The sequence below is a fragment of the Ambystoma mexicanum genome, chromosome 3q (assembly GCF_040938575.1).
Source record: "Ambystoma mexicanum isolate Mex_15411 chromosome 3q, UKY_AmexF1_1, whole genome shotgun sequence".
NCBI lineage: Eukaryota > Metazoa > Chordata > Amphibia > Caudata > Ambystomatidae > Ambystoma > Ambystoma mexicanum.
Genome location: NC_090926.1, coordinates 281,585,029 through 281,607,263, shown reverse-complemented (window position 1 = coordinate 281,607,263; position 22,235 = coordinate 281,585,029). Strand labels below are relative to the sequence as shown.

The following is a 22,235-nucleotide window of genomic DNA, read 5'->3' as shown; positions in this document are numbered from 1 at the left end:
GGTATCAGGGTTGTTTGAGGAGGGGACTTGAAGGGCTGGGTTAAGGAGGTAAGGTGCCAGGTTCTCGACTGTGAGAAGGCGTGAGCTCCTGGCGTAGGTGGCGGGGCATGGTGGTGGCGGAGAGCGGGCCACTTTGTTGGTTCCGAGGTTGAATTGGATGTAGTGATGGTCTGACCAGGGAATAAGGTTGTTGTCCGTGATACGGAGGGAGCATGGCTGACCCAGTCAAGGCTGTGTCCTTTGATGTGTGTGGGCTGGGAGATGGAATGTGCGAAGCCTAGGTTAGAGAGTACCTTTTTGAGGTGTTTCGCAGGGGAGTCTTTGGGGTCGTTCAGCCCTAGGTTGAGGTCACCAAGGAGAAGAACCTGTGAGGTCTTTTTGATGTTGTGAGACAGTGCAGTGATAAGGGTGTCATGGAAGTCAGTGCAAGGTCCTGGGGGTCTGTATACAATGTGCATGGATATGGTGCAGTTGGGTGAGACATTCATTTTTACAGGGAGGTAATCGCTGTTGATGTCAAGGGTGCCTTCCGCTTCTCTGATGGAGAAGGTGTCTTTGGTGATGAGGGCAACGCCTCCACCTCTCTGAGAGGTGCGGTCTTTCCTAAGGATGGAATAGCCCGGTGGGATGGCCAGTGATAGGGCTGGGCCTGAGCTTTCATTCAGCCAGGTTTCAGTAAGGATGAAGAGGTTGAGCTCGTCTTTTATGAGCAGGTCGTTGATGTCGAGGGAGTGGGCTTGTATTGAGCGGGCATTGAGCAGGGCGCATCGCAGCGTGTGGGTAGACGGGGGCAGGGGGAGGGGTGGGCTGGTAGGTGTTGGAGGGTCAGAAGAACTAAGTGGTGCAGTCAAGGGAGTGTCAACGATAGGGTCAAAGGGCACAGGAACATCAATAAATTGCACACAATCAATGGGGGCACCAGCAGTGGGACCAGTAGGCAGGAGAACATCAGTACATTGCACACAATCAATGGTGGCACCAGCAGTGGGATCAGTAGGCAGGAGAACATCAGCAGTGGGACCAGTAGGCAGGAGAACATCAGTACATTGCACACAATCGATGGTGGCACCAGCAGTGGGATCAGTATGCAGGAGAACATCAGTACATTGCACACAATCAATGATGGCACCAGCAGTGGGACCAGTAGGCAGGAGAACATCAATACATTGCACACAATCAATGGGGGCACCAGCAGTGGGACCAGTAGGCAGGAGAACATCAGTACATTGCACACAGTCAATAGGGGCACCAGCAGTGGGACTAGTAGGCATGAGGACATCAGTACAATGCACACAATCCAGTGTGGCAATGGGATCGCTGGCGGTGAGTAACATAGCTCTCAACCATTTGTGTCACAAAGGCGGGTGAAAACACCCGATTTTATTTTTGGCGGGTGGGAGGCCCATTGAAATGAATGGGCATGCAGGAGGCTTGGCGGGTGAGTCAGCTGTTTAGAAGGCAGGTGACACCCGCCAAAAGCGTGTGAGTTGAGAGCTATGGAGTACAGTGGGGCGGAGGGGCTGAGTTCCGGTGGTTCCTTTATTTAGGCCTACCTGCTCCTTTCACGTGACCGGCTCTCCTCAGGCACGTGACACCACACTACCCAGGAGTAACTGCATGCATGCCAACGTTCTGTGACACCTGGGAGGGAGATTTCGGCAGACGTAATTTTCCCCATAGAAGTGCATTGATGATACAATTATTTTAGGTGGGAGAACGTGAAAAATAGCAATATTTTTCACTGAAAAGTTGGGAGTCTCCTGCCTAAATTGGGAGGGTTGGCGTGTATGCATCATTGCACAACATCTGGGTTTCCCTAAATGAATGATGTATTTAACAATGTAAACTATGGATCCTTCGATTTTTTTAACTCTTATTTTTCTACGTTTTGTGAGTTTTGCTGAACTTAAAACAAACGGGGCAGAACTGTACTGCTTCTAAAACCAACATGCTTCTCAGCGGTTTGACAGAAGAACTAATCGTTTCCCTGTTACACAGTCAGAGTCACTGTCCACGGTCCCTGTCCTCGGTGATACACCACGTGGTTGTTTGCACGCGGGTCTTGTAGTCTACTTGAGAATATGTTGCAATTACAAACACTTTTTCGCAGCATTTGCTTCCAACTACAATACTCTGACATACAGTTATGGAGTCGATTTGTTTTCCGGTATTTTAGACCACGCTCCTTTCTTGGCGAAGGCACAACACTTCATCAGAACTACAACGCCCAAACTGCCCAAGAGAGCTTATCCACAGCAGCGTAACGTCTCGGCTTTCTCTTCGACGTAACCCGGTCACACGCTTTGTACGCCGGGTATCTTGGACCTTTACCAGCCCCGTTCCTATTATTCGATCATTGCGCTGCGTCTCAATTGAACTACAAACCCCATAAGCAACATTGTCCTCGGTCGCCGTGCCTCGACTCCCGCGCTCTTTCTGGGCCGCGTGGTCGGTGTTTGTGCGCGCTGACGTCACGGCGCCCCTCGCGCCGCTGCTCTGCCCTCGCTGCCACCGTCCTGTATCCGTGTGTGCTGCTAGCTGAAGATGTCGGGGGACGATGAGCCGCAGGAGCAGACTATCGCCGAAGACCTGGTGGTGACCAAATACAAGATGGGCGGGGACATCGCCAACCGTGAGTGCACGGATATAGAGAACACGGGAGGCCTTTGGGTTCGCGCAGCTCATAGAATCCAAGTCGGCGTTTCTCTGCATAAAATGTTATTCGGAATAGGAGCCGGCTCTGAGTTTAAACTCCTCTGCGTGAGTCTGGTGAAAGAAGCCAGGGAGGGGATCCGTGTTATTGTTACTTGAGCCGCTTCCACCGTCATTATTTGGAAAGCACGGGTTGAAAAAAGTTGGTCTCGGCTTCCCTCGTTAATAAGCACACCTCCTTCAAAGACATGGAGAGGAGAAGATCTGTAAAACTATTGTCTAGACTTGGGCCCCGAGTTGGTGCACAACACGTGGTGGCCTGTAACGTGTTGAGGAATTGAATTCTCCATGCCTCCTTTCATAATGAAGTCCTCCGATTACTTCTGGAATCCGTGAACTATATGCCATGGCATGTTTCCCAGTGAGAAGGTGCATGCAAAGCTGATAGTAGACGTTTGAGACCCTTTATTAACCATAAGCCGTGGGCGATGTCTAGGGGAACAGGTGGACACACAGCTGAATACTGCCTACCAGTTATAATGGCGAGTGTGACCCATGTGTCTGTAGTGTAACTTGAAATGCAGAATGTTCTTCAGGGTGCGTCTCCTTGCCACTCGAGGGGTATCTTCCAAAGGTGTGCTTTTGACAGGCCCTCTGGTGGCTGTTTACATCATGTACGCTGCAGGCGGCAGCCACTCTGTCCCAAGGACTTTGGGATTATTCGAGCCAGTCCATTGACTTTTCAGCGGACCATCCCTGCATCACAAATGCTCCCGTGGTGTTGCTAGAACCAACTCTGCTGTAAAACGTGCTACTCAAATGAAGTCATCTGCATAAGAGCTCTGTGGTGTGGCTTTATAAAGCGCCTTCACTGCCTATGTTTTTGTAGGCCCTTTGAACGCGACATGTCCCCTTGCGCTAGGAGATTTAATTCAAAGTATAACCATGGTGTACCGCACAGTGTATAATATTGTAAATGGTTCACCACTAACGGAGAACTCGTGAGGTGTAATGAATCCGGTTACCTGCCTATTAGCGACCCATTTGATATATGAAATGTCATTTATAACGCGCCTATACACAAGTGTTTCAAGGCGCTCCGCTTTCGTCTCAATGCACGAACAGAATAGAGAGACATTGGGGACCACTGACAACCTGGGCCAAAATAATACCGTCACTCTTAGCAAGCTCGTTGTCCCCCCTATTACACCGTAGGAGTCCCGGACCTCGGAGACAATAGCATATTCACTTGCTGTGAGGTCACGCCAGTGGAATGCGGCATCCATAGTCCATGTGTGATGTCATAAGCCGTGACCGCATCCTCCTCGCCATTGTGCGTAATATCTTCGGAAGTGAGAGGTTTGCCCCTTAAAACATGGTGCCAACTAGAAAGGGTGTTCTAACCACCTAAAGCACACAGATACCATTAAATCGTGTCTGGGGCTTAAGTGTAACTTTTAAAAGCAACGTGGCTTTTGAGTCCAGTTGTGAAGCTGTGGCTTTAGTGTCCATCTCAGTTATTCGAAATGCATATTGATGATGTGCACTTTCCTTTAGCACTCTAAATAAAACGAATCGAATCACTATTGAGGTGGGGAACGCCTTGTTTTGTATGTTTTTCTTTTTAGCAGCTGAAGTCTATGGGTAGTGCAACACATTCACTGTTAACGGCTTTGACAATGTCCTAAACTGCTGTTAGTACATGTGTAGGAAAGACTGCACAACATATATCGTACATATGCAGTACCTCGCTGATTTGTCCGAGAGTGGAAATTAAAGCGCTTCTCTTTGAGGCTGATGATTTACCTTGGTATTTTCTAGAGTTGCCACACTGCTTAACTTCAATAAAATGACCTATGCACATCAGATTAAGAACATTTCTAACTACTAGGTGTTGCCTAGGGATCTAGGCCCAAATGAAGGACGCACACACGGAGAGATAGGAGGAACTTCTTTATTCTTTCACAACTAAAAGGAAGTGGCATTCGCAGCGCACGTGCCCCATAACCCCCTTGCACAGTCAGACTCCGCCTTTCCAACGGAGGGGGCTCCCGAGCGTTAACCCCTTGAGTCCCGGGTAACACTACCCCCGGACAATATGTCCAAACATCAACTTGACACCCTGTGTCTCAACACATAACTTAACACTCCTCAACAAGTCTCATCGGCTTCTTTATGAGCCGTCTCGGCCTCTCACCTCGAGTCCCCAGATCGGGCTCCTCTTCAATTACTTCACTCGGGGCCACATCCCGGGGGTCCCCTTCCGGGGGAAACCACTCATCATCCCTCTGCATTAGTGGTTCCGGTGAGAGTGCCCTTTGAGCTCCTTCCGTGGGCTCTCTCCTTGCATATGGCCTGAACTGTTGACAGTTTCTGGTGACGGTCCTGTTCTCATCTTCCGCCGTCACCATCGTGCCTTTCATGGCAACAATCCTCAGGGGGCTTGGAGCAAACCTCGGGTCTGTCTTCCTGCTTGCCGGCTGCTGTACCAGGACTTCATCTCCCACCTGGAGCCCCGGCAGTACCGCTCCTCTTCGAGCATCGGTGCGACGCCTCGCATTCTCTTTTGCCACCGCATCTCTCTGGAGGAGATCTTGGTCGGCCGGCTCAGCCTGCACCGTACTCCTCGGGATGCGAGTTCGCACTTCATATCTAAACATGAGCTCAGCAGGCGTCTTGTTTGTGACCTCATGGGGAGTGTTTCTGTAGTCTCTTAACAGGCGGCATAGGGCTTGGTGTGTATCAACGGCGTCCAGCCGTGCCCTCTGAATGGCCTTCTTAATCGATGCCATAAATCGCTCCGCCATTCCATTCGCCTGGGGGTGGCGTGGTGTGATCTTCATGTGCCTGAACCCCAGGTGCTCTGCCAGTGTCCCAAATTCGTGCCCACAGAACGGTGGTCCGTTGTCGGACTTGACCCACTTGGGGATCCCCCACTCACTGAAGACCTCTTCTATCGTTGCCGCAACTTGAGAGAACGCTGTGGAGCTGACTCTCTTGGCAATCGGAAATCTTGAGTGTTCATCCACGAAGAGCAGAATATAGTCGCCCGCTTCAGTGGGCCCGTAAAAATCCATGGCTACTCGTTCCCAAGGGTGCTCAGGTATTTGAGTGTGTTGGAGCGGGGGCGGATGTTCTGCAGGGGCTGTGCACTGACAGGCGTGGCAGTTCCTCACCCACTCGTCCACAGCTGCGTCCAGGAGGGGGAACCACACATGGCATCTGAGCTGCTTCTTTGTGTTCTCGGCTCCCCTGTGACCTTCATGAGCTATGCTAACCACCTCGCTCCTGAGTGTGGCAGGGATGACGATCCTACACCCTCTGAGCAGAATGTTATCGTCCTTTACCGCCAGTTCACCATGGACCCTGGCTAGCCGTTCGATTTCTTGCTTGTTCACCCCCGGGTGAGCTAGAGTGGCTCTGTGGTGATCTTTCCACTTGTTGGCGGTCGTGAGGCTGATCGCCAGGGCTGTCGTCGGATCGGCTGCCGACGCGGCCGCTACCCTTTCGAGTGACAGTGCCGGGGGCAGCGCCTGAGCCGCCACATATTGCACATACGCAACGTCCCCCTTCCGTGCCAGCGGGGCCCCTACTGGGTGTCGGGAGAGGTAGTCGGCGGGGTTAAGGTCGCCCCCCGGGCGATGTACGATATCGTAATCGTATTCCTGGAGGCGGATGCCCCACCTTTCAATCCTCGGTGGCATCTTGGTATGCGGGTTCCCAAACAATGAGAGAAGCGCCTGATGATCGGTGATCAGCGTAAACTTCTTTCCGATTATAAAGTTATGAAAATGCTCACACGCCCAGACCGCTGCCAAGCTCTCCTTCTCGGCCTGGGAGTAGGCTAGTTCAGGCGTTGATAGCGCTCGGCTCGCGTATGCAATCACGTGTCTGGGGTTAACATCTGCGCCACTGGTTTGGGCCAGAATGGCGCCGAGGCCTACTGGGCTGGCATCGACTACCACCTCGGTGTGCCACTGTGGGTTGAAATATGCGAGGCGATGGGCCTCGGCGAGAGCTTGCTTGATGTCCGCAAAAGCCTGTTGACAGGCCTGTGTCCATTCAAACGGCGACTCCTTCTGTAGCAGTTTCCTCAGTGGGTCTGTGATGGAGGCATAGTGGGGGATGTACCTTGCGCAGTATCCTGCCATGCCAAGGAACGAACGGACATCCGCCACTTGTCGGGGCTCGGCGAGGTTGGTGATCGTCTCGACCTTCTCGGGGTCAGGCAGCATGCCGTCCTTGGAGAAGATATGTCCAAAGAACTTGAGTTTTGTTTTGCCGAACCGGCATTTCGATATGTTGAGCGTGAGGCCGGCACCCTGAAGGGCCTCGCAGGTGTCGTGTAGAGCCCTGTCATGGGATTCCTTGGACGATCCAAAGACGAGAATATCGTCACTGTAATTGAGGGCCCCTTTGATAGGTCGGATGATCTGGCGTATAGTTTCCTGGAAGATCTCAGCGGCAGATGAGATTCCAAAGTTCAGCCTCCGGTATCTAAAGAGTCCATCGTGTGTCGCAAACGTGGTTATGGGCCGGGAGTCAGGGTGGAGCTCCAGCTGATGGTATCCCTGATTTAAGTCCAGTTTAGAGAACATTTGGGCACTGTTCAGCATCACAATCATGTCCTCAATACATGGTCCCGGGTGTCGTTCCCGTTGGATCGCCGTGTTGGCCACCCGCATGTCCACGCACAAACGGATCTTGCCCCCTTCCTTGGGTACCACCACAAGGGGGGACACCCACGGCGTCGGACCCGTCGCCGGCTCAATGATGTCGTCGCGGAGCAGTTGCTGGAGCGCCTCCGAAACTGTCTCCTGAAGGTGGAATCCGACCCTTCTGGGATGCTGCGGCACTGGACGCACGTTGGGGTCAATATGGAGCCGGATTGGGGGTCCCCGTAGTTTTCCTAGCCCCACGCAGAGCTTGGGGAAGGCCCCCGCGATGTCTTCTTGTGAGACGAGCGATTGAGTTTGATGGTAGGCAATCACATCTTCCGTGTACCCCTGGCCGGGTTTGGCCGCTGCGGCAGTGATCACGTCACCCACATTCACGTGAATTTCAATCAGTCCGAGGTGCGACGCCGTGAGGTAGCTAAGGAGGCATCGGCTTTTGGCGAGGGACCGTATCACGTGAATGGTCGCATCAACTTGCCGCCCATTCAGGAGAAGGCACTGGGTGAATTGACCCAACGTTTGGAGCGGGGTGGCGGCACCCCACTGGAAAATTCTGGAGCGAGACGGACTGAGCTGTGGCGGGCATGGTATCCTGACGTAGTCTTGTTCGCCCATGATGTTCACTGTGGCCCCAGAGTCAATCATAAACTGAAATTGGCAGTTCGCCATCTTGAGCGGGATCTGCGGGGCCTCCCTGGCCTCTTTGTTGTCGAGGATAAGGTTTACGAACTCATCCTGGTCGTAGTGGTCCTGCGGCGCATAGTAGGCCGCCGCCTGGTCGTCATGGCAGAGGGTTTCCGGCCTGTATTCTGCAGGCGGGTTGTCGTATTCATCCGTGAAATGTCTGGGCTGTTCGGCCTGGTCATACGGAGGGGCATATCCTGCCGCTAGGTATTCGTCCATCGCACGAACGTAACGCCTCTGGCCGAGGCCCTGTTGATATGGTCTCGGCTGGCTGTATTGCAGGGGTTGCGGGCGGAACGGCATTCTGGGGGCCGCCTGGGGCCGCATCGGTGGAAATGGGACGCCCTCCCTGCAGACGGAGTGAAAGTGTCCTTCTCTTCCGCAGTTGGTACATCGCTGGGACAGGGCTGGACAGGACCCTGAGTGGGGGAAAGACATCCCGCAGCGGTAGCACTGTCTTTGCAGCCGCGGGGTTGACATCGGCGGGGCAGTGGATGGTCCATACGGCTGGGGGCCTTGACGGGGGGGCAGTATGGCGGCCACAAATTCCCCTGAGCCCACCTTCGCGTTGTTGGAGTGACCCATGGCCGAGGCCTGCGCATCCACCCTCTCGTGGATGCGGGCGAGTTCACTGACCTCGGGCATGGTGAGCGGTTTCTTGAGGAGCTGTTTCTTGAGTGCAGGGGAGAGGCACCCTTCGATCACCCTCAGCCGGATAGCTTCTTCTAACGAGAACGCATCAAATTGGCAGTTCGCCCCTTTCACCCGTAGACGTGTGATGAATTCGTCGACGGTCTCTTGCGGGAGTTGGGTGCATTGATTGAACAAGTATCTTTCATAGTCCCGATTGACTTCGATAATAAGCAGTTTGTCCAGCGCGCCGATCAGCTTGGGAAAAGTGTCCTGGTCTGCGGGTGGAATGGCCTTAACGACCGTTTTTATTTCTCCCCCTACCAGGTTAAGGAAAATGTCCCTCATATTGGGGGAGTCCCCGTCGCCGGATCCTCTCACAAAGTGTCGAAAATCGTCCATCCAGTCGGTCCATCTGGGGCCTTTGGTGGCCTGCGGAGTCATAGTGAACGGCGGGGGCAGTCGTAGTTGAATCGACTTCGCCGCCCGCGGCAGTTGAGGCGAGCCTTGGCTGGACCCCGGGTTGGAGGTGCTCATGGCCCCTGGGAGAGAAGGCCCGTCCTTGCGCGGGCGGGGTCGCCGTCGCGGAGGTCCGACGGAGGAGGTCCGACAAGGCGGATTCGGCAGAGTGCCGTGCTGCGCGGAGGTGGAGCAGGAGGAGGAGGCTCGCTGGATCGGCCACCACAGGCGGACTGCCGTCGGAGGAGGACTCCGGTGCGCGGGAGAGATCCTCGTCGCCAAATGTTGCCTAGGGATCTAGGCCCAAATGAAGGACGCACACACGGAGAGATAGGAGGAACTTCTTTATTCTTTCACAACTAAAAGGAAGTGGCATTCGCAGCGCACGTGCCCCATAACCCCCTTGCACAGTCAGACTCCGCCTTTCCAACGGAGGGGGCTCCCGAGCGTTAACCCCTTGAGTCCCGGGTAACACTAGGCTTCCGTATGTAATGCGAAATGTGTAAGGGAGTACACTTTGGAATTCACCCCTCCTGCAGAGTTCCATTGAATGACAGCTTTTTCCCCAGGGTAAATTGATTTAAGATGCACCACTTTTCAAATGAGGCCGGTTTTGCATCTGCGCACCAACTACTCCAGTTCCTAAAATATGGTTTAATACAGGGGAAGTTAACTTCCCAACACCCATCACCCTCTAAGAGGTTCTCCATGCCCACTTATTCTGTTTAGGTACACAATGTTACCCGGTGACGCATCATGTAACCCAATGTCTTTTTATCAAAAGCAGCCTCAAGTTCCAAGATAAATATCATGCAATGCGTAAAGGACAGCTATAAAATAACTTCATATAATTAAAGTAGAAATTAACCCGAAACAAGCACACAATTCTTGTTTACTGCAGTTATGGCGCTAGATGTTCCCATCACCCCCTGAAAGGCTCTCCATATCCACTTATTCTGTTTAGGTACAAGATGTTAATCTTGCGTGGTGACGCATCATGCATTGGGTAACCCATGTGTTTTTATCAAAAGCAGGCATACCAAAATAAATATCATGCTCAAAGGACCCCGCTATAAAATAAACTTCATATCATTAAAGTAGAAGCGAACCTGAAACAGGCGCACAGTTCACATTTATTGCAATTATGGCCCTACATGTTCACTTTCTTCATTACTACCCACAAGCTGAAACGGTTCTACTGGAGTACAGACGTGATGGTAGGTGGGACACACATCTTGTGGGTGGTTTGCTTTTTGCCCCCGTTTCCTCCTAATGAACATTCCTCTCACAAATGTATTACGCAAGTGGGCCTTCGATTTATCAACAATATTTGCCCTCACATCCGTTCCTTGCACTGACGTCTTGTTAAATCAAACATTGGAAAAATTTTGCATGCAAGATTCCTCTAATGAATATTCATGTGGGGGTATCCTGAGAACCTGTCTGGATTGCGGGCCTGGAGTTGGACAACTGTGCCAGCCTATCCTTTTCCCTAAATTATTGACTTTGCCAATACTTTTATGGTGTGGCTCATCCCTCCCTTTGTGCTTCACTGACATGTGATTAGATTGCAAGGGATCAGGCATTGTGTAAAATTAGGTTTTGGTGAGCAGGCACTAAAAACCAGCTCATTGGTGTCGGGCGTATTTCAGTAAGCAGTAGAGTACATGGCGCACTACAAATATAACTTCCACACGAGGTGCACTCTTTTTGTATGATCGATTAATGTTTTATATGCATGCTTGTAAAGCACCAGTTGGCCTGGGAAGGCAAGCGCAGCTGTTGGTTTCAAGCTAGCCACGCTTCTCTCCTAGGATAGAAGCAGGCCCTAAATGGCTCCCATTAATTTCAAACCCTGAGACAACAGGTGCAGTTGTGTTGACTTTAATAGAAGGCTTTTTTTGTTGTTGCAGTGGCCTTTTCTTTTGCATTGGGACAATGGGCGACGTTCATGCTTTACGTTTCATGGGGAGTTACGGCATGTTCTTTAACAGTAAAGTAATGGGACCCGTTTTTGACTTTAGGTGTGTACCTTTGGAGTGGAGATGGGTACCTCCTTTTTGCTCCCAATTGATACAATAATAGTGTGGTTTTACAGTAGGAGCCCTGTAATTCTGGAGTGAGATTGCATTTGAGGAGGGATACAGTGCTTCTGGGTGTTTGGTTATTCACCCACACATTGACTGGCCATGCTTATCCCTATGGCCATTCCAATCTGCTACCTGCCCCCACCCATACACATCCTCCTGGGATCTCTTTGAGCTAGCTCTATGAAGCAGTAACATCAAACTGACCTGTCGTGTCTGCTTCTAAGCAGTCAGCTGAGTTAATGGCTTATTAGCAACTGTAAATGACAACTGGTGTAATAAAATGTCTCTCCAAGTGTGCATTACACCACTTTATGTATCTCCTTTCAAGGACCAAGCCAATCGTTTCTGCTTGTGTGTAGGTATTAGATATGCATTTGCCAGGTACTGCCCAGGAGATCATACACATTCCCAACTGTCATTTTATGGGCGGGTAGTAAAATTGTGGCCGTGCCTAGCAAATGCCTATCCTACGTCTAAACAAATGGCCAAACTGCTGTCAAAACAAATCACCTGTCTCTCATCTAAAAATATGGAATACCCCACCCTATTCCTGCAAGTGAAATCGGTCTGGCAGAGTGAAGAGGTGACTATTCTGATCACCTGCATTTAAGTAAATTCCGTTCACGCTATAAGGTTATTCTAGGGGTGGGGGGAGGTCGGTGTGTTCCATTATGGTTGACATTGTTGAACTCCATTGCTACCCCTGTGTTTTATTTAGCAGTCTACAATTGTTTCAGCATAAATGCAACGAATCCTGCGACTGCCAGGATCAAAATAAAGATTTGGTTATCGGACATCACCTAGTAAGTAAGTTATCTCTGGGGAACGAGGAGCTAGTCGCTGCAAGTCTAACTTTATGCATACACATAACCTTTTATCTCTAATAATATATGGCCCATTAGTCTTAGTCTTCAGGTGTCCAAATGTTACCAAACAGTTCATGTCAGGTAGGTATATTTGTATTTCAACAAATGGGCTAGAGACTAGTGGTGTAAAGCCAACAGAGTTCTTCTATACACAAGCAGGAGCTAAACGGCTCCTAGCCCCTTGTCATTAGTGCATGTTAGTTGTAAATCACGTGTCCCCGTAAAGCTGCTAATCATTTCTAATTCATTGCAGAAGATCGATTTGAGAAACCAACTTTAAAAACACCCCTGTAGAGAGGAAGCCTATTGTAAATCATAACACCCCTTCCCAATTGATGCTACCTGGAAAACCCAAAGTTCTTATATTTGCTTTCTTGTTTTTGTTGGCTTACAGCTAGGTTTTGGATGGGGTTTAAGATGTTAGGTAGTTGAGAGAAATGGTGTGCAGTCGTCCTCCCACCCCCCTTGTTTTTTCTTTATATATATATATATATATATATATATATATATATATATATATATATATATATATATATATATATATATATATATATATATATATATATATATATATATATATATATATAGCAGCTCTTGATGTTGTTGCATTATGCCGTTTGATGTCAGGGTTTGACATTTTTTGGAGCTGTGTGGCTACCGATGGTAGCCTTGAACGGAATGGTAGCTAAGATTGACACCAGGATATGTACTAACTGCTAGTTCCCCTGAAATAACTCCTCAATTGACTGCCTTCCTGATACTCGGACTGCTCAGCAAAAATGTTAGTGCAACATGTCTTTTAGTTCTGCACCCATGTGCCACCCAATTTTCTTCTATGCTTTGAGGGAACCTTCTTTCTTAGAAGATGGCGAAAAAAAACTGTCAAAGAAATCTGACGACCAGTTTGACCTTTGAGTTTGAAGAACAGTCCACTCTTTTCTCAGCTAACAAAACGGGTCATTTTAATCTTTCAGGGGTCCTCCGAACGGTCATTGATGCCACCACCCCAGGTTGCTCTGTCTTGAGTCTGTGTGAGAAAGGCGATGCACTCATCATGGAGGAGACAGGCAAAATCTTCAAAAAGGAAAAAGAAATGAAAAAAGGTGAGCTACTCTTGCCTGATTGGTTATTTAAACCTGCCAACCAGGGACAAAACCGTAATAAACATTAACTTGTCCATGTGTAAATGTCTTTTAAAAAAAAATGGTATTCCACCAGGTTCTATCAAACTATTTAACTGTACACAGAACTGGTGTGCCCGATTGTGGTGAAGGGCATGAAGTATAATTCATAAAATACTTCATATGCCGAATTGTTGCAAAAAATGTTCCCTTATTAGTTTTCACTATATTTCAGATTTTGCACTTCAAATAAAAATAGTTGAATCACAGGGTCATATGTATCAGGAATGTAATTTTTGTGCACAAGCCATTGTTGAGCCAAATCCATACTTCTTTGATTTGGCAACTAGATCAAATCTGGCTATCGCATTTGCCATTGACGTTCCTGAGCTGTGCATGGCAGCCTTTCTGCACCTGTTCACTGCTTTTACATTACCTCTGTTCTTTTTCCTAGGTATCGCTTTCCCAACCAGTATATCAGTAAATCACTGTGTCTGTCACTTCTCCCCCTTGAAGAGTGACCAAGATTATTTACTTAAGGAAGGAGACCTGGTCAAAATGTAAGTATGTAGCAGTCTCAACGTTTCGCTTCATTGGAGATGGTCTGTTCCTTGTTAGTCTGTGAAGGTTTTGTAGAGTTTTATGTGTAAGATGCATATAATGTAAACATGTATGGGAAGCAACAACGTGCATTAGATAGGAGGAGGCCAGTGTGCAGAGGATGGGTAGGCGATTTGTTGCATTTGAGCTCTGCAGAGTGAGCATTGTGCACTGCATGCGTTGGGGCCATGCAGCTGTTGCGTTTAAGAACTTGCTGAGTCTGTGAAGTGAGGGGGTGTTCGTGACCATGTTTTAACTAAGACGCCTGAAAGTTTTAAAGAAGCTTCTTTATTACTTTATTTTAGCTGTATTAGGCTGCCACTATTTTCATTGTTCTGTTGTCAAAGTGGCGGTATTGAAATCAACATTTTGATAACCAAACTTTGTAAAAACTTTATTAGGATTGGCAGGCACACTGACAGCAAAAATACAACCTTAGGTAAACTGTATTGCGCTCATATACAAGTGATCTTACTAGGCCCAGTGACATTGAGAACGCGCAAGTGCATGGGAAAGGGGGAAGTGCATGGAAGGGGAGAGTGGAAAGTGCGGAGCAGAGGAAAACGGATAAATAAATACAAATAGATAATGGGGGCAATGAACAGAGGTAGCCAGCAAGTGCTGTTTATGGCAGCAGAACTGGGTAAGTCTGAAAAGTGCAGAAAAATAAGAAAATGGGGGGGGGGGGGATGTATGGGTACAGATGCAGTCCCCAGTGCAAGGGGTGGCCTGGAGGCAGTGGAGGTGGGTGTCAGGGGAGCAGGTACCTGGGCCCAGGGGACAGAGGATGGCCAGGTGTACAGTGCCAAGAGAGAGCAGATCAGCAGGGGAGCAAAAGCAGAAGCAAAGAAGGTCTTGAGATGCTTCCGGAACCAGAGATCGTTGTCAAGCTTTAGAGTGGAGGGAGGCCCCATCCGAAGGCAGAGATCTACCCCCAGCTCATTTCTTTGAAAAACGACGGACCCTGAGGGAGTTAGAGGAGCACAGAGCTCGAGAGGGGGGGTATTTACGGAGGGATAGCTGAAGGTATTTTGGACCCATGCCCCAGAAAGCCTTGTGAACAATGCAGCAGGTTTTGAATTTAATCCTTGCATCCACTGGGTGCCAATGGAGAGATTTCAGAGCTGGAGAGATACGATCCCAGGGCTTGAGCACAAAGACGAGTCTTGCAGTCCTGTTCTGGATTAGTTGCAGAGGTAGATTTAGAAAGAGGCTGTTACAATAGTCCAACCTAGAGAGAACCAGAGCTTGGGAGACGGTGAGATTTTGTGGGAAGGAGAGGAAAGGCAGAGTACCTCTGAGGAGGTGCAGTAAGCAGTTGAACTTTTTAAAGGCCTCAGATGTGGGCGGAGAAGGGAAAGTGTGGAGTCAAAGATGACCCAGAGGTTCTTAGCATTGCAGGTGGGTTTAGAAGGAGGACCAAGAGGCCGGCCAGAGAGAGAGGAAAGGATGGTGAAGGTGTGCCTATGAGGAGGAGCTCCATCTTGCTGGCATTCAAAGATCATTGGTGGCACACCAATCTTGAATGGCAGTTTGCCAGTCAGAGATGAGAGAGGGAGAGGTGGCCGAGCGCAGCCTGAAAATGAGCTGAGTCATCAGCGCAGCACCAGAAATTTGAGCAGAAAATGACAAAGCGGTGGGCGAGAGCTGCCAGGTATTGGTTGAAGAGCCAGGGCGAGTGGTTAGACCCCTGGGGAACACCACAGGTAGAGAGGAAGATAGATGATAGGACCCCAGTTGGACCTGGGAGTGTCGATCAGCGAGGAAGGTCAGCCAAGCCAGAGCCTGATCAGAGATACCCAGGTTATCAGGGAGGCGGTTGAGCAGGATAATATGGTTGACCGCGTCAAAGGCAGAAGTGAAATCAAGTAGGATGAGGACAGAGGGCATGTTGGAGTCAAGGTTGGAGAGCAGGTCTTCATGGATGTCCAGGAGAGCAGTTTCCATGCTTCTGGCCACTCTGAAGCCAGACTGGTGGTTATGAAGGCAGCCAATAGAATAAGTTTAGCTGAGAGATGTCCAGCTTTTCCAGGAGTTTGCCCAGAAAGGGAGCAATGGAGATTGGGCGATAGTTAGCTGGACAGGAAGTATCAGCTGTGGATTTCTTGAGAAGGATGCACAAGGGAGTGCTTCAGAGGGGCGGGGGGGGAAGTATCCTGAGGCAAAGAAATGGCTGCAAAATTGATGGTTTTAGAGGAGCAGGGATGAACCTGTTTTGACAAGTTATCTTTCACACTAGGTTGGCTTTTGAGGGGCTGCTCAATCGTGGCGACACTAGATCCATAAACTTCAGTTTCTCGTGCTTATTATTAATGAGGTGTTTTCCTTGATTAGCTGTCTCATCCAGCAGAGAGAGGTGGTAATTAAGCCAACTGAACACCTAAGTCCATCAAAAACTCCGACATCGGATTGCGCCAGTAATTTTGTGCAATTAGTATTAAACGTTGCTTGATGAAAAATCGCCCTGTGATAACGTGTTTCAGCTTTTGTAGCCTTTCTCAAATCTTAAATTATATATAATTCATGTTGAATATGAAGTGATGTACATATACAAGTAAAACACCATTCAGCTAAATACCAAATAGTTGTAGTTCATCAAATAATCATGAATTGTTTGTAAGCATACCATTTTTTGCATATGAACACAGAGAGATGGGGGTTGGTAACGGGGAGGATTGTATAGGTTTTGAGAAAAAATATCAAATCAAATCCACATTTTCATGATAGTAAATTAATAGGAAAAAACAAAAGTAGAAATAAAGGGAGAGAAAATAAATAAAAACGAGAGGGAGAAAGAGAGAAAATAATATTCATTAGTTGCCAGAATATTTTGATGCAATTGTATGACTTTTAACAAGGTTACATTGACCAGTTATTTACCTTGTTCCGGTATTATTTGTAATTAGCCTTGGGTCTTTAACTGATTCAATGGGTTCGATCCCTGTAAGTAGATCGAATGCAATTTTTAGTATGTGCTAGCTGCATGTTTCTAGTCTCAAAATCTTACTTTGGATTTTCTAAATTATTCAGTTTGCAACGGTATAAATTGCCAATTTGGAGCCGTGAGTCGTAGTCATGAAAATTATTTCCGTAAAGTATTAAATATATAACCTAGACACGGCACTACTTTGTGTGCTGTTATAGATCATCATGTGTTTAAAAGCATCCGTGCCCCATAACAGGTTTCTAGTTCAATATGGAATTAAGTGTGAATTTTCTATTTATATGTGCCGTCCCCACGGCTATGCACATCACATAATCTTCGTATAACAGGCTTTACAGAGACTGAGTCTGTAATTGTCAGGCGGTCTCTTACCTTCAGCTTCCCTTATTTTCGATCATTCGCACGCATTGGCTTGTAGTCAAAGACGCCGGAATGGCGTTTCTGCATTGTGTTTAGGCTTTCATAGATCAGACGTCTAGCGACCTCATCAGGGGAGAAAAGAGGAAAGAAAGAGAGGGTGGGGGCGAGTTTAGGGGGGGTTAGCAAGCACAGACTGAGAGGGAATAGGATGGGTGCAGGGGAGGAGATGGTGGACAGGATGTCCTGGGTTTTTGAGATAAAGTGAGAGCCTGCGAGGCAAGAGAAGGGGGTAGAGACTGCAGCAGGGTTGGCAAGCTCCATGTAGATCTTAAGAGTTTGACCGAGTTGTTAGATGCCGAAGAGACACAGGCTTGAATGTGGACTCTTCTTGGTCCGAACAGAGAATCGGTATGGCATTTGGAGCAGGTGACAGGCCAGTTTGTCAGAGGATGAACAAGAAGCCCTCCATTTCCTCTCATCCTCCCTACACTTGCGTTTAAGTGTAGCTAGGTGGGAGTCATATCAGGAATTACACTTTGCTTTGGACTTCAAGCGGATCCTCATGATGGGGGCAAGAGCATCAAGAGTATCAGAAATAGAAGAGTAGAAAAGGGACAGGGTTGTGTCTGGGTGTGAGTCAGCCAGAGGAGATAACTTCTTAGCTATGATGCAGTCCATATTCAGGGAGATCTTTTGCTCCAGACCCTAAACGGGCAACTTGGGTGTCGCCTCCAATTATCACCCCACAGTGTATAATACACCTCACTTCATAATAACAAGAACATTGGCCAACTCATAACACATGTAAATAACCGGCATTGTCCCTTTTTACATTTTGGGCAACCAAACATTTTAATTAACAAATCAACAATGCCACACCGATTTTTAGTATGACGCACTAACCCTTTTTAAAAAAAAGTATATATTTCTAGTACTCTACTCAGTGGTCATCGATATCTAGCCACATAGTAATAAAAGCTCTCACTGATAGCACACAAGTTACCAATTTGGAATGCAACACATTTGTAGGGATTATTGTTACCCCCTCAAATGTGGGTATTTGCCTATTTTTAGGGAGTAAAAGTGGCAGCTACTTATGTATGGCTGCTTGACGCATGCACCTAACACACAGCTCATTTTCATGGTCGCCGATTTTAAAACTTATGGTACCAGCTATTCTGCTTAAGCGGTTTTTCGTTCAGGGACCAGTGTTTTTTTTTTTTTTTTTTTTTTTTTTTTACAGGTTCATGTTTTAAATATCACAAGTGCTTTTTCTTTGCAAAGGTTGGGATGCATTACTGACAGCAAAGAGGGCATGATCACCCTAACAAAACCTTGTCTGTTTTTTGCATATAACTTATTGTCTTGCAACTTTCTAGTGCTGCTAAAAGTAGCAGATGTGCTTTTTGTCTAACTCTCGTGTAATAGATTTGACTGTGAGGATGTCTGTTGGACACCCACAAATTCCACCTTTGAGAACAGTGGCCTTGAAACACCGTTCTCCAAAGATCCTGAAAGCCTGGCTCTCGCCCTCGTGGTCATTCTATCAGAAGCGATTGAGGCCATTGCCCCCCTAAAGGTCTCCAAAGCCAAAGTCACTAAACACGATAACACCTGGTTTATGCTTAAACTGCCATTTCTGAGCACGCAGCCCTATCAAAATGGCAAACCAGCCAACTTGCCTCAGACAAACCTGAGTTTAACAAATTATCTAATGAATATAAAAAAAGCCATTGTCCTTGCAAACACAAACTCATTAACTCATTCAGAATAGATAATGCCAAGTCCAACTTAAAACATATTCTCCATCTTCAGAGAGTTAGAAACTCCTGCCCACCCCCCCCTGCCCCTCAAGCCATCCTCAAGAATGAAGCATGGTGTGCTGACATACAAGCAGCTATGCTCCACAAACTTGACACTCTGCAAAACAAAATCAGAACAATTCAACTTAACCCGCTCTTCTCCAATACGACCCAAACACCCACTCCCAACCAACAGACTACCAACGCAACTCTCTTCTCGTTCAAAGACGTCAGTGAGACGTAAGTCACCGCTATCGTGAAGACCATTAAACCATCCTTGTGCAAAGGAAACATCTGCCCAGCATCTCATCAAGCATTGCGCAGAACGGTTCAGTGCCAGCTCAGGCACTACCTTTGACCCCCTCTGCTTTAAGACCATTTCCAAGCCTCGTCCTTACCGTTCTGGTGGTGGGGTAGCCTTAATGTTCCCTGAGTGGGTACCAGGTACCTTTCATCTTACCCACCCAGCTCTACTCTTCCTTTGTGAGCCTCGTATGCAGGTTGGTCATCTCACCCTCCTCCACCCTGACCATTGCCACCATTTACTGGCCTCCGACCTTGTCCTTGCCGAATGGGCTGACTTCTGTTCTGCCTTACTACCACCTCCAACCTTCTTCGCTTGGGTGATTTCAACTCCTGTCACACCATCCACTTTTTTCATTGACCTCTGCACTTCTCTATCCCTCACACTCTTGATGCCTTTATACACTCGGACCCCTCTTCCCCCATACCCTTCTGGTCACTCCTATTGGTCAGACCATTCTCTCCTCCTTCCTGGGTCCCTTTTGGCTCCTTACATTCTCCCCTGAAGCCCTGCCAACCTTGTTTGTGAACATTTGCTGGATGAAACGAGTGGCAGCTGCTGTCTTCGCTTCCACCTTCGTCCTTCCTTGCCTCCAGCAACCCCCCCGACTCTGCTCTCAGCAGCTTCCACTTGGCCATTACCAGTATTCTTGACTCAGTCATGAGGATCTGCCCAAAACCCGCCTCCAAGTGTAACACTTGGTGCGACTCTGAACTTCCAGCTTTGAAATTAAGTGCAGAGCGGCATAACTGAAGTGGCAAACCTCAGGCTCAACCTCTGACAAACTGTCCTGCCACCTGCTCCACTGGCAATACAGACACTCCATGCCAAGAAAAGGGCCCATTCAGGAACAAGTATCTGGTGCACCCAATAACACGACTGAACTTTTCAAAATCTGCAGGGACCTTCCCAACCCTTCCGCAGTTTCCTCCTCCCCTCTTCCTTCCCAGGCCTTTTGCAATGCAGTTGCCACATACTTTGCCTCAAACTCGCGACGCCCCGAACACCATTTTGCTCAACCCATCCCATGCCGCCCTCACCAGAGTTGTCCAATCCATGAAGGTCTCTTCCAACAGGTTTCCCCTTGCTCATACAGAACAATAACATTGGCTCTCTTGCCCCCTCACTCGCCGATTTATGGGACCACTCTTTTGCCACTGAATCTTTCCCTGCCTCCCTCAAGCATTCCCTGGTGCGCCCGCCTCCTGAAAAAACCTTCAGCAGACTCTACCTGTATAGCTAACTACCATCCTATTTCCATCTCCCCCTTTCTGGGGAAATTGCTTGAGAAGCTTGCCTTGCCCTAACTAAAGTTTCACACTGAACTTGGTCTCTGCGACCATCAATCTGGATTCAGAGCATCCAGAGGCACGGGAACGGCTCTTCTGAATACCCGTGAAGAACTGCTTGCATCTCTTGATACCAACTCCCCGACTGTCCTCATCCTACGCAATGTCTCTTCTGCCTTGACAGTCAACCATGACGACATCCTACTAAGGCTACACAATACCTCGGTATCTCAGAACGGGCACTGGACTGGCTGACCTTCCTAACTGACCGTTCTTCCCACGTCATGCTGGGCTCCTCTCCTACCCCCTTCTCAAACCGTGGTGTCCCCCCCCCCCAGGGTTCTTTGGTCTACCTTTGGCTCTTTAACATTTGCCTTTGCATAGCTGGCACTTGTCTCCCCCAACTTCGTGTTATGCAGACGACACTCACTCTTTCAAACTTCCCACTGACCCTCTTGCACCTTCCATCACCTGTGACTGCCTTTCTGCTATTCAGTCCTGGTGCACAGCCAAGATCTCTGCCTCAATGCCAGCAAAACTGAGAACCTTCCAATTGGGACCCCTGCTCCCGCCTCCTTCCCTTCACTCTGGCCTTCCTCCATGGGCTCTCCCCCCTGCTCTCTTCTGAAGCCAGAAACCTTGTAGTCCTCTTTGACCCCTCTCCCCTTCAACCCTTACACTCAGGACATTGCCAAGAAGTCCCACCTTCAGCTCTTCCTTCTCAAAGGAATTCTGCCTTTTCTCACCCCCACCGAGAAGCTCATTGTTGCCCACACCGAGGTTCTCTCTAAGCTTGACTCTTGCAATAGCCTCTTCTTTCACTCTGAACACCCCCCCCCCCCCTCACGCCCCCCAGCTAATCCTGAATGGGCATCAAGATTTATTCTTGGCCTTAAGCCCATGTACTGCATCTCTCCTGCCCTAAAAAGTCTTCACTGTCTCCCAGTTGCTGCACGGATTAAATTCAAATCCCTCTGCATCATCCACCAGGCTGTCTGGGGCCGAAGACCACACTTATCTGCAACTCTTACTCTCCCTCTAGATCTACGTTCGTCTGGCACCAACTTTTGTGTTAAGTGTTCCTCTAAACAGATGGGCGGAGGTCGATCGCTTTCCCTCGCTGGCTTGCTCCTATGGAACAGCCCCCCCCCCTTCCTCCATCTTGAGCAGGCCTTTATTAAATTCCATAAACTCCTCACACCTTTCCCCTTTACCGCCTTCTTCCCTTCTCTCCTCTGCTAATCTCATAGTTGCTGTGATTGGTGTTCAGGGCCCTTGTGCATCTTTGGGTGTGGGCGGTCAAGGGCCCCAATCACCCCGTCCTAGCTAGCTTCTGACTGACTTCAGCACTCACCCCCTCTATCCCCAGACGCCACCTCGGTCTTGGTGGCTCGCGCTTGCCGCCAAACGCGGTGCCAGGCCGTGTAGCACTACTTGCACTTAATCTTTGACTCACTCACGAGCGCACGGACACCCCAGCACCTACCTGTACTCCCTCTTCTTTGCTGCACTTGCACTTTCTGAATACTCAGAAGTCCATATCCAATCCAAGTTCGCCCTTTTTTTAAGACATTTTTTTTCAGCCTTCAGTTTTTTTTTTCTTTCCCATGTCTCTTCCCCCCCTCCCCCCGTTGGTGCTCTGAAACAGTATTTACTTCCTGTATAAGCGCCTAACAAGCAAACCATAAATAAAATACAAAATAGAAGTGTTCACTGTGTGCTTGCTTCTTCCGTTACTATAAATGGCATCTAGTGAAG

General features: G+C 48.7%; 1 protein-coding gene across 1 annotated transcript in view; it reads left to right on the top strand.

Annotated features, from left to right (window-relative positions):
• Positions 1-2,346: 2,346 nt before the first annotated feature.
• The window catches only part of PA2G4 (proliferation-associated 2G4), a 164,896-nt gene continuing 145,007 nt past the window's right edge, over positions 2,347-22,235 (top strand). The window contains exons 1-3 of the mRNA XM_069653769.1: positions 2,347-2,632; positions 13,032-13,160; positions 13,633-13,738. Coding sequence (XP_069509870.1) covers positions 2,545-2,632; positions 13,032-13,160; positions 13,633-13,738 — 323 coding nt within the window. The 5' untranslated portion in view covers positions 2,347-2,544. The remainder of the gene's footprint in view (positions 2,633-13,031; positions 13,161-13,632; positions 13,739-22,235) is intronic.